At 45.6% G+C, this 12,359-nt stretch overlaps 1 protein-coding gene across 1 annotated transcript in view; it reads left to right on the top strand.

Annotated features, from left to right (window-relative positions):
• Positions 1-11,264, top strand: part of ADCY9 (adenylate cyclase 9) — a 150,675-nt gene extending 139,411 nt beyond the window's left edge. The window contains exons 8-10 of the mRNA XM_006874904.1: positions 825-973; positions 2,773-2,814; positions 10,073-11,264. Of these exons, the coding sequence (XP_006874966.1) occupies positions 825-973; positions 2,773-2,814; positions 10,073-11,264 (1,383 nt within the window). The remainder of the gene's footprint in view (positions 1-824; positions 974-2,772; positions 2,815-10,072) is intronic.
• The last annotated feature ends 1,095 nt before the right edge of the window (positions 11,265-12,359 follow it).

Genomic DNA, 12,359 nt, shown 5'->3' with positions numbered 1-12,359 from the left:
ATGAGGAATCTGTACATGGACCAAGAGGCAATTGTTCGAATAGAACATGGGAACACTGAATGGTCAAACAGATCTGTTGGAAGAAGTGCAACCAGAGTGCTTCTTGGAGGCCAAGATGGCCAAACTTTTATCTCTCATACTTCAGACATATTGTCAGGAGGGACCAGTCTCTGGAGAAGGATACCATGTTTGGTAAGGTAGAGGGTCAGAGAAAAAGAGGAAGACCCCCAGCGAAATGGATTGTCAAAGTGGCAGCATCAATAGGCTCAAGCATGGCAACAATTGTGAGGTTGGCCCAGGGCAGTGTTTCGTTCTTTTGTGCATAGGGTCACTATGAGTCAGTACCGAACCGATGGCACCTAACAACAATCTTGGTGGTGGTGTTAGTTATGTGCTGTCGAGTTGGTTCTGATTCCTAGCGACCCTGTATAGGGTTTCTGAGAGCCACTGGTGGGTTTGAATTGCTGACCTTGCAGTTATCAGTCCAGTGCTTAGCCTATTTGGGGTAATACAGTTCTGTCCTGGATAGTGGTTGTAGTGCTGGGTTCCTTAGTCTTTTTTTTTTAATAAGCCTGATTACTTGAGATAGACATTTAAATACAGACCCTTAAAGCAGTACATAGGACTCCTGGTGTGGTACTGCAAGATAAGTACTGGACTTCAAGGTTGGCACTTCAAACCCACTAGCTGCTCCTTGGGAGTCCTATATAGGGTCTGTATGAGTTAGAACAGACCCAATGGCACTTCAAACAACAACAGAAAAGCAGTAAATGAAGAGCCGAGGTGGAGAACGGCAGGTGCTGACCCGATCTGTCTCTTTGCAGTTCACCACCTTTGTGTGCTGCGCCATCCTGATCGCTGTGGTACAGTACTGCAACTTCTGCCAGCTCAGCTCCTGGATGCGGTCCTCACTGGCCACCATCGTTGGGGCTGGGCCTCTGCTCCTGCTCTACATGTCCCTATGTCCAGACAGGTAGGCGGCTGTCCTGGTATCTCTGGCCTTTTAGGTAACACCTCAGTGCTAGAACCAACACTCCTGTAGCACATACTCCTGTCTCAACATGAAACTTACAAAAATCAGTCAGGAAATGAACAAAGTGCCCCAAGGGTAATATGGGGTCCTCAGATGGAGCAATTGATGAACACGCTCAACTGCTTGCCAAAAGCTTGGTGGTCTAGTCTACCCAGAGGCACCTTGGGAGAAAGACCTTGCAATCTGAACCAAAAAGAAATTTTGCTGTCATCAAGTTAGTTCTGACTCATAGCAACCGCTCTGAGACATAGGAGAACTGCCCCATGGGGTGTCCCAGGTAACACATCTTTACAGAAGATGACTGCCTCGCCTTTTCCCACAGAGCGATTAGTGGGTTTGACCACTGACCCTTCGGTAGCCAAGATCTTTAACCACTGCGCCTCCAGGCCTCCCTCCTTTCAATCTGCTTCTAAAAAATCAGTTACTGAAAATGCTGGTGAGTTTGACCTGCAAGCCTTGTGGTTCAAACCAACCTTACAGCCAAGGGCTTACCCTACAACGCCACGCCAGGACTCCAAACATGATACTTTGTTGTTGTTGTTGTTAAGTGACGTCGAGTCAATTCTGACCCATAGCGACCCTGTATAGGGTTTCCAAGGAGCAGCTGGTGAGCTTGAACCACCGACCTTGCAGTTCAAATGGCTTTGCAGTCTGACGCATTAGCCCCCAGCGCCACCCCAGACCTCTGAGAATGCTGTGGAAGAAGAACTCAGCTTTCCTCTTATACATTTGCAGCTGGAAGCATAATGGGTATGCATTGGGCTGCTAACCACAAGGTCAGCGGTTTGAGTCTACCAGCCACTCCACAGGAGAAAGACGGGGATTTCTGCTCCTGTAAAGATTGACAGCCTCAGAAATTCTCTACAGGGTCACTGTGAGTCAGAACCAAATCAGTGGCACACCACCACCGCTGTGGTTTTGTGACTTTTGACCTCTTTTTACTAGATAGGTGGTTTTGTTGTTGTTAAGTGCCATTATGTTGGTTCTGACTCATAACGATCCTGTAAAGGGTTTCCAAGGAGTGGCTGGTGGGTTTGAACCGCTGATCTTGTGGTTCAAACCGATCTTGTGGACCTACAGCGCCACACCTCCAAAAATGCAGTAATATAACACATACAATGAACAACTTACTGAGGCATTTCATAGTAATACCTTGAGCTCTTTTAAGTTTTCTCTATCAGTAACAACTTGTAAGTATTCAGTTTTTACGTAACTGCTTGGAAGAAGCATTTCACTGTGAATGTGTTTTAAAGAACTACCTAGCTCTTTCAGTAGGATTTAGACTTACAGGATGTTGTTTAGGGCACGTTTTCTACAAATGACAGTAACCTGCCAAAGTCTTCAGCAGTTCTTTTTGAAATGACTCCCTTATTTTCTTAATAGGCACCAGGGTCTGTGCTTGATCCCAGACTCCATCCCATAGCACATCATGAATAAGTCCAAACAGGAAAACAGATGCTGTAGATAGCTTTTCTGTTTGAGCTCATTGACCTTGATGATTGTGCCTACTTTCCATGGCTGACCCAAAGGCCTCTGGGCTACGTAACTATTGGTATCCTGTTGTTATTCTTAATAAGTTGACACATAGTATCAAACTGTAATAAAAATCATCCTGAGCTGTCTGATTTGATTTCTGAATTAAAAAAAAAAAAAAAGGAAATTTGCTTGTATAATCACTTTTCCTGTGCACTGTCTTCTCTGCTCTTGTATATTAATACTTTTCTGCATTTTCACTTCAGCTCCACAGTAATTGCAAACCTGGATACAGTGCAGAATTACAGGTAAGCTTTTCATCTTTGTCTCAGAATGAATGAGAGTAACCATGTCAGCACTGCTGCTTCCCAGCTTCCTGAAAGCAGTGTATCTTGAATAAAATGAACAGTGTATATTACCAAAAAAAGAGAAAACATGGACAAGACTGACTTGTTAAATGTCATCTCTGGAAAAAGAAAGTGTTTGCATATTACAAAGAAAATCTAAAGATGTGTTGTTGTTAAGTGCCTTAGAGTAAGTTTCAACTCTTAGTGACCCTGTATAGAGTTTCTGAGGAGCGGCTGGTGGATTTGAACTTCTGACCTTAATGGTTAGCAGTCCATTGATTATTCTGCACTACCACACCAGGTCTCTTATTTTGAAATTGCTCATGAGAAATTGGAAAGGATAAATGTTAAGCCCTGACTTTTCTGTGAATATCAAAATGAATTCTGAATATTAGAGGCAAAAATATTAATGTAACCATGTAAAATCTTGAAAAAAATAATTACCAAGTATTCAAGACATAACATTCCAATTTTTGAAATATTAACCACAAAAGAAAATACTGCTGAAGAAATTACAGACAGACAGAAAGTCAAAGGAGACTGAGAAAAGTATCTGTGCCACTGGTGTGGCACTGTAGGATGAGTGACCAGGAGGGTCAGCAGTTCAAACCCAGCAGCTGCTCCTTAGAAACCCTATTAGGGGGTCACTGTGAGTCAGAACTGACTCAACGGCACTTAACAACAACTGTTCAATTAGGAATCGTGGTGTAGTGCTGTAGGATGAGCACTGGACTGCTACCCGGAAGGTCGGCAGTTCAAACCCACCAGCCCCCGGAGACCCTATAGGGGTCACTAAGAGTACAATAACATTATATAGGGTCACTATGGGTCAGAATCAAATCAACAGCAATGAGTTGTATTACTATCATATAAAGAGCTAATTAAGACATAGGAAAGTAGATGAAGGACAAAAAAAGGCAATATGGGTAGAAGATACACATGGAAGTGTAACAAACAGTGTTACTGTGAAGTCATTGCCGATTTAGGTAACTACCTAATTCCTGTTAGCATAGTGGTTATGAATCGGGCTGTGAACTGCAAGGTCAACAGTTCAAAACTACCAGCTGTTCCACAGGAGAAAGATGAGGCTTTCTGCTCCCGTAAAGATTTATAGCCTTGGAAACCCTGTATAGGGTCGCTATGAGTCGGAACCGATTCCACAGCACACGACCACAACAACAACAACTAATTCCTGTTGGTCTTTAAATTGTGCCTTCAGAGAGCTGCAGTGACAAATACAGTAAGGGTGTGTTGCATTCTGAATTGTTGTTGTTTTTCACTGCTTTTGAGTCAGTTCTGACTCATCGCGACCCGTATAGGGTTTCCAAGGAGGGGCTGGTGAGTTTGAACCACCAACCGTAGAGTTCAAACCAACCTTGCAGTCCAGCGCATTAACCCACAGCGCCACACCAAGTGGTGTCTGACTTTTATTAACTCCCAGGTACTGGTCCTGTTTCACTGGGAGTTCTGGTGTGGCACTGTAGGATAAACATTGGACTCAGTCTCAAGGTGAATAGTTCAAACCCACCAGCCACTCTTGGAAACCCTATACAGTGCCGCTTAAGTCTGAACTGACTGGATGACGCTTAACACCAGTAACACTAGGCACTTAGAGGAGCCTAGGTTGCAGTGGTTAAGCATGTGACTGATAACTGAAAGTTCAGTGGTTCAAACCCAGTGGCCACTCCTTAGGAAAAAGTGGCTTCCGCAAAGATCCTCTTGACAACCCTGTGAGGCAGTGCTCTGTTCTGTAAGGTCATTACGAGTCCGAGGGTGACTCAACAGCAGTGGGTTACTATGGTTAAGTGCCGGTAAGTTGCTTCCAACTCATAATGGCCCGATACAGGGTTTCCAAAACTTTTTAGATCTTTGCAGGAGCAGAAAGCCTCATCTTTCTCCCATGGAGCAGCTGGTGAGCTCAAACTTCCGACCTTGTGGTTTGTAGTTCTGTGTCTTGTTGCTTATCTTACAGAGCCACACCAGGACTCCAGTCCTGTGTGTAGGCATTTAAAATGTACGTCTAATTAATCCTCTCAGTAATCTGATACATGAGTAAGTTAAAACGTATCGCTGCTAGGAGTCCAGTATACATGCACAGGTTCATTCCTGGCAAAGCGTGTTTAAAGCTGTCTCTGCCATCAGTGGGTGGCTGCAGTCATACACCGGTCTGAGTCTCACTTGGATGCTCACAAGAAAAAGGATACTTTTTGTGCCGAGGGAAAAAATGTTTTTAGGTCAGGGCTAATGTCAGTTTTTTCATAAAACTCGAGTGGACATCTTCTCAAATCTTTGAAACTTTGCTACAAGCTTGTAGGAATGCCGTCCCACATGGAACAGCTATGTTTAGCTGGAACCAGCATTTTAAGGAAAGTTGGGAAAACCTCAGAGATAAGCACGGCAGAGAAGTCAGCTCCGAAGGTTATGTGATGGGTTTTTGGGATGCCAAAGGGTTCATCTGAATAGATTTTCCTAAAGGACACAGGATGATCACAGAAGCTTATTAGGAAGAAATTTGAAGACAATTGAAAACTGCATTGGTGAGGAAAAGGCCAGGAAATGTTTTCATCATGACAGGACGCCTGACATTCTTTAAAGCTACCAAGGGCTGTCCTACACGAATTTGTCTGGGGATTCTTACCTCATCCACCATACAGCCCTGATCTTACCCCTTCTGGCTTCTTTTTGTTCCCCAAACTCAAAGAATGTTTAAAAGGAACATTTATAAATGCCAAAACTGCTGTGTAGACAAGATGTAAATCAGAGAGTACAGAACTCTTCAAGGAAGGGCTAGAGAGATGGAAACATTGCCTTCAGAAGTCTATAGACCTAGCTGGAGGCTAGGTCATCACATAGTAGCTTCACAATTTCATCTTTTACTAATAAGGGTGCCGATGACATTGTAATAATACTTTGCCCATAGGTGATTTTGTCCTTATTTTACAGATGAGGAAACTGAAGCTCAGAGAGGGCAAGGCACTGTTCAGCAATCACACAGCTAGTCCTTGGCAGTAGCAAAACCCTGACCTCCCTGATTCCATAGCTAGGTTTCTTCTGTCATGCATCAATCCAGTAGTTTCAGAAAGTAGTTTGGCAATCTGTAAAAACCAGTCACAAAAATGTTCATGACCTTTAATCTAACGATTGCATTTTTGCTCATCTCCTGAGGAAATAGCTCCACATCTAGAAAAGGTTGTGTGTCCAATAACAATTCAGCACAGTGATAATAGTGAAATGCATGAGCAGCTTCACTTGTCAGTCATAAAGAAAGTCAGTCAACTCTGATGCAGGTACTTAGTTACTGAATCTGATGAAGAAATGGAAAGTTCTGCTGCAGCACTCTGGGACACGTGTGAAACTTCAAACAGACTGTAGCTACAACTAGGTATTTTATAACATGTGAAAAAAAAAGGTAAAAGATCACTCCAAAATGATGTAATATCATGAGTTTATGAGTGGTTTTGTTTTGTTTTTATAATGAAAAAATACCTGTGGGTGTTTAGATATTGGTACAGAGTGGCTATGGGGCTATGTTTGTAGTTATAATGATAAATGTTGTTGCTGAGTACCATCCATTTGGTTCTGACTCCTAGCAACCCTGTATAGGGTTAAAACTGTTGACAGTTGTTGTTAGGTGCCGTCCAGTTGGCTCCGACTCATAGTGTCCCTATGACTAGGATCAGAACTAGAGTCCTGACAAGTAACACACATAGGACTCTTCTTTTTTAATTAACTTTTTGTTGACATGTAATATTTATATAGGAAGGTCCCAGATATGAGACTACAGCTCTATGAATTTTCACAAAGTAACACATCTGTTTAACCACCACCCAGACCAAGAAGTAGAACAGTATCAACATCCCAAAAGGAGCCCTGATGGCTCGGTGGTTAAACATTTGGCTGTTATCAGAAAGGTCAACAGATCAAATCCAGCAGCCACTCTGTGAAAGATGTGACACTCCACCTCTGTAAAGACGGCAACCCTGGAAACCCTATAAAGTCACTAGGAGTTGAAATGGACCCACAGCAATGGAAGGGAAAAGCGCCCCAAAAGTGTTTCTCAGACACCTCAGAAGGGCTTCTTGTGCTCCCTCCTAGGTACTCCCTTGCCCACTCCTAGATGTACATTTAAAATTACAATGAAATATGCTAAAATGCTAACAAACACCATGTTTAGCTAAAGTGGCAAATTATTTTTTTCCCTTCTATTTTCTATCTTTCAATCCCTCTTCTCAGTGATAATGGATTACAGTCTGTTTAACTTTAAATTTCATTTGATGCAGTATCCAATTATCAAACCATAAATTGACTCTCACATTCGTTCAGTCACATCTGATTTCTCCTTGGGGAACTGACCTTTGCAGCTTGAGTTTGGTTATAGGATCGTAGCTTGTGTCCCTCCTGTATTGAGTAAGCAATCGAGGCTGCACGTTGGAAGTCATGATTGTGTGTACTTGGTGCCAGTATCTTCTGTTGCGGATCAGCCACCTTGGGTACCAGCTATAAATTTTGTTTATTAGAACTATTTTTCTTTTAACCGAAAAACAAGCACACCTGTTGTCACCGCGTCGACAGGACAGAGCAGGACTGACCGCTCCTTCAGGTTTCCAGACTAAACCTGTATGGAGCAGGCTGCCTCATCTTCCTGCGGTGGAGAAAGCTTAGCAGCCAAGTGACTTCACTGCTCTCTACCTCTTTTTCTTTTAAGGAAGGTAAAAAAACACCAATCACTGTTTTGCCTTTCCCTTGCACACCAGCCCATGCTTTGCTCTTGCCACTCCCCACACCCACCCAGTCCATGCAGGACTGGCGTGTGCCACCTCCAAGAGGTGAGCCTTGACTCCAGCCACTGAGGGAAATGCAGCTGACTGAGGAAACCCGGTGACAGACACCCATTTCCATGCAGGCTGATGCCATTCGATGGGGTGGCACGGCGGCGATGTCTACCTGTACAGAGGCTGTTGCTAACTAGCACAGCCTTGGAGACGATACCAGGAGGGGGACGCATCAACCCCAAGATGAGCTCACAACAATGGAAAGGCTAGTTCCTTCTCTTCTAGGTTCTCTCCCTCCAGTAGTGAAAAAAAAGCCAGCCAGAGGGCTTGAGGTGCTGGGCCCAACTGTTTTCATCATGGAAAAGGATCACTATTTTGCTTAGCAGTAGAGGGTTCTGAGGGCAGATTGTCATTTGCTCAGCTGATAGGCATGTTAGCAAAAGAAATGTGAGGCCTAGTGCTCCTTTCACAGAGGACTTTGTGTTCCTCCTCCGCAGCATCGGTGGGGAGGCTCAGGGTCAGTTCCCAGACAGTGCAGTGTGGTCTTTTGAAGCCCTAGTGGCACAGTGGTTAAGTGCTCAACTTCAAATTAAAAGGTTGGTGGTTTGAACCCAGCAGCTACTCTGCCGGGAGAAAGACTTGGAGATCTGCTTTTATAAAGACTATTATAGCCTAGAAAGTACTATGGGGCAGTTCGACTTTGCTGTAGGACCTCTAGAGGTGGAAATGGACTTGATGGCCACGGTGTGTGTTGAGGACTGAAGTACAGGCAACAGTGAATTCAGTGGTTAAACATTTTGATTCAGGAACAGTATTTTCTGTGTCACGGAGCTGTCTGCGTAACTGCGAATCCGTCTATTTATGTACCGACCTAGCCCACTGGCCCGCTCTGTGTGCTTCAGAAATACATCAGACCCCCACAATAGGTATGAACAATCCCAAAATCATTTTTAAAAACAGAGCAAAGACTAGAAGGAAAAGTCCACATATATTCGTGGTAATTATCTCTGGACAAAAACAAAAATGTTTCCCCCTAAATTGTCTGTGATGAGCATGTAGTACTTGTTGTTGTTGTTGTTGTTGTTGTTATGTGCCGTGGAGTCGGTTCCAACTCATAGCGACCCCTTACAGGGTTTCCAAGGCTGTAAATCTTTACAGGAGCAGAAAGCCTCATATTTCTCCTGCGGAACAGCTGTTAGTTTCGAACTGCTGACCTTGCGGTTCGCAGCCTGATTAGTAACCACTACGCTACCAGAGCTCCTTATAAATGGGAAAATATCCATTTTAAAAATAAATTTTTAAAGAGAGTATGCTACTCCCCACTAAGCTTCAGTCTTCCGACCCCAACCCTCACCATCAAAACTAGGAGTGGCTCCATGGGAAACAGGTTAGATAATTGGAGGGATTCAAAATCCGTTCATCCTCTTAGAAGGACAGTTCGGAAATTCCTAGCAAAATCCAAAATGCCCAGTATTTACAGTGATTCAGCAATTCCATCTCTAGGCATGTGTCCCACAGGAAAACTTATTGCCACACAGGAAAACCCCAGTGACCATCAGTGAGATTCGGGCTAAATTATAACACATCTGTGCAGTAGAACTCAAGATACTCTAATACTGGTTTCTTCCAAAGAGAAACAGGGACTTTTTCATTGATTGTTCGGTCTGAGTTTCACTGTAGTTGTACGTATCTTACATACTCTTTTAAGAAATGTGAAAGTTCTCTTAGATGATTTTGGCAAAACAGAACTAGCCCAGAGGGGGAGAATGGTATTTTGCCCAAACTTTTATTTGGGAAGAGAACATATAACAATTTTCTGGAAAATAGTCTTTCTAAAGCAAAGTTGAGTTAGAAATCTAAGGCACACATATAATTGATATTGATGGTCTGATCATATAGGGAAATGTCCATATTCTTAGGAATACGGACTGAAATTTCTTGAGAGAGGGAGTGTGTGTGTGTGTGTGTGTGTGTGTGTGTGTGTGTAGAAAGAGGAGAGCAAAGTAGCAAAACTTTAATAAGCATTGAATATAGGTGTAGGATACATGGGTGTTAATTTTACAAGTTTGCTAGTTTTTCAAAATAAAGTGTTGTAATAGTTTGTAAAGTTTGCAAACTACAAAGTTGAGGGAAAGAAAGGAAAAAAATCATTTTAAATATCAAGAAGCTAAGACTTCTGAAATTCAGTCAGTGATTTAAGGGGGGGGGGTGCATTTCTTAAAGAAATTAACAAGCAAAATAGGCTAGTTTCTCTCAACATATCTTCAGCCAGGTCCATGAGTGTGGGTTGCTTCATGGCTCCAGGTGGCTGGAGACTGGACCTGACATCACGGTGAGCAGGATGCTGGTGAGCCTGCCTGTGTCTGGACCTTGCAGGGCAGAGCAGGCACCTCTCCCGGTAAGATGCGTTTAAAAGGCTCTGTCCTTTCTCTTCCCTTTGCTCTCAGCTCTGAGGGGAGTCCATGCAATGGTTCACTACCACACGACAGCAGGAAGCCAGCCAGCCTGATCGGCCAGGAGGCACTGCTGGTCTTCTTCCTCCAGCTGCTCCTAGTCTGGTTCCTGAACCGGGAGTTTGAAGTCAGTTACCGCCTGCACTACCACGGTGATGTGGAAGCGGATCTTCACCGCACCAAGATCCAGAGCATGCGAGACCAGGCTGACTGGCTGCTGAGAAACATCATTCCCTACCACGTGGCCGAGCAGCTCAAGGTCTCCCAGACCTACTCCAAGAACCATGACAGCGGAGGGGTCATCTTCGCCAGCATTGTCAACTTCAGCGAGTTCTACGAGGAGAACTACGAAGGGGGCAAGGAGTGCTACCGGGTCCTGAACGAGCTCATTGGGGACTTTGACGAGCTCCTGAGCAAGCCCGATTACAGCAGCATCGAGAAGATCAAGACCATCGGGGCGACCTACATGGCCGCCTCGGGGCTGAACACGGCCCAGTGCCAGGACAGCAGCCACCCACAGGAGCACCTGCACATCCTGTTTGAGTTCGCCAAGGAGATGATGCGCGTGGTGGACGATTTCAACAACAACATGCTATGGTTTAACTTTAAGCTCCGTGTAGGCTTCAACCACGGGCCCTTGACGGCAGGAGTCATCGGCACCACCAAGCTGCTGTACGACATCTGGGGGGACACGGTCAACATCGCCAGCAGGATGGACACCACAGGGGTGGAGTGTCGCATCCAGGTGAGTGAAGAGAGCTACCGTGTCCTGAGCAAGATGGGCTACGACTTTGACTACAGGGGGACAGTGAACGTCAAGGGGAAAGGTCAGATGAAGACCTACCTCTACCCCAAGTGTATGGACAATGGGATCGTGCCACAACACCAGCTGTCCATCTCCCCGGATATCCGGGTCCAGGTGGATGGCAGTATCGGGCGGTCGCCCACCGACGAGATCTCCAACCTGGTGCCTTCCGTACAGAACTTGGACAGGGCGTCTGTGGGGTCTGATGGCAGCCCGCAGCCCAGGGACATCCATCTGTCTTCTAAGCGGCCGTGGAAGGAGCCCGTTCGAGCAGAAGAGAGGTCTCGACTGGGCCAAGCCATAGAGGAAAGCGACTATGATGAGGTGGGGCTGGAGGAGGCCAACGAGCTCACCAAGCTCAATGTCTCCAAGGGAGTGTGACACAACTCTGAGGCTGCCCACGGTGCTCTCCTCGTTGAAACAGTAACATTTGTACCCCCAGGGCCACCCCTGGATGTGGCGTGCTGTCATCCCTTCCGCCTGACTTCCGTGTGGAGCGCGGAACCGCGTTTCTCCCCACGTGCTCTCTGCCAGGACGCCTCCACCACCGCCATGTCACCCGCTCCGCAGTGTGGAGGGTCACAAGTGCCTTCAGGGTGGGACTGAGGCCGCGGGTGAAACCGTGGCTCTGGATGCTACTGAACTTTGAAAACAACAAGCTGGGGTTAGGACGTCATTTTTATTGCTTTTTATCACGAGACACTAGTTTGTTTTGATTTGTTTAGGTTTTTTGGCAACTACAATATTTCTGTGGGGGTTTTTTTTCCTCTGTATACATAATGATGTTCTACATGACTCGACTTTCTATGTAAAAACACACACGCACACACATTTGCATTTATGAAACTGATACAAAGTGCCAGTAGTTTACTGAGAAGGGGCCTTCGAAGGGGCGCGCGAGCTGAGAGCAGTCAGCTGTCCAACCGTCTCTTTGTGGACGCTCCGCACCCAGGCCCCTGTGCCTGCTGGCTTCAGAACTCTTCCATTTCCGGGCCAAGATGTCAAAGGCTAACAACATGGTGTGTGGGTGTGAATGGGAGCCCAGGCCTCAGGTGTCTTCGAAAGCCATCATTCATCCTGTGTCTCCTGCCCTCTCCACCCTCCACCCGCCCAGGAATTTTCCACTTGGGAGTGAAAGTAGTTGTCTTCAAAGCTGCCTGGCCCTAGAGAAACGCAAAATAAATGTCCAAGGGTTGCATTTATTTATTTTATTTATTTATCAGGAAGTGTGTCTGCACATGTTGGGGATGGGTCCCGCAGGGGGTCGTGGTAAGAGAAAATGGGCTCTGTGGGGCTAGGGAAGGGCAGAGCAGGTCCAGGAAGCGCCTGAAGGCACCCTTCAAGCCAGTGTGCTGGGAGAGCACCTCCTGAAGTTGAGGGGTCCTCACGGAGATCAGATGCACTCTGGGGCTGGGAAGATGCTCAGCCTCCCTTTACAAATGGAACACTGCTGCAGAGGGGTCAGGATCAGGCCCC

Source organism: Chrysochloris asiatica, unplaced genomic scaffold (genome assembly GCF_000296735.1).
Source record: "Chrysochloris asiatica unplaced genomic scaffold, ChrAsi1.0 scaffold00305, whole genome shotgun sequence".
Lineage (NCBI taxonomy): Eukaryota > Metazoa > Chordata > Mammalia > Afrosoricida > Chrysochloridae > Chrysochloris > Chrysochloris asiatica.
The sequence above is the reverse complement of the archived record's forward strand: the minus strand, read 5'-3'. Positions and strand labels throughout refer to the sequence as shown.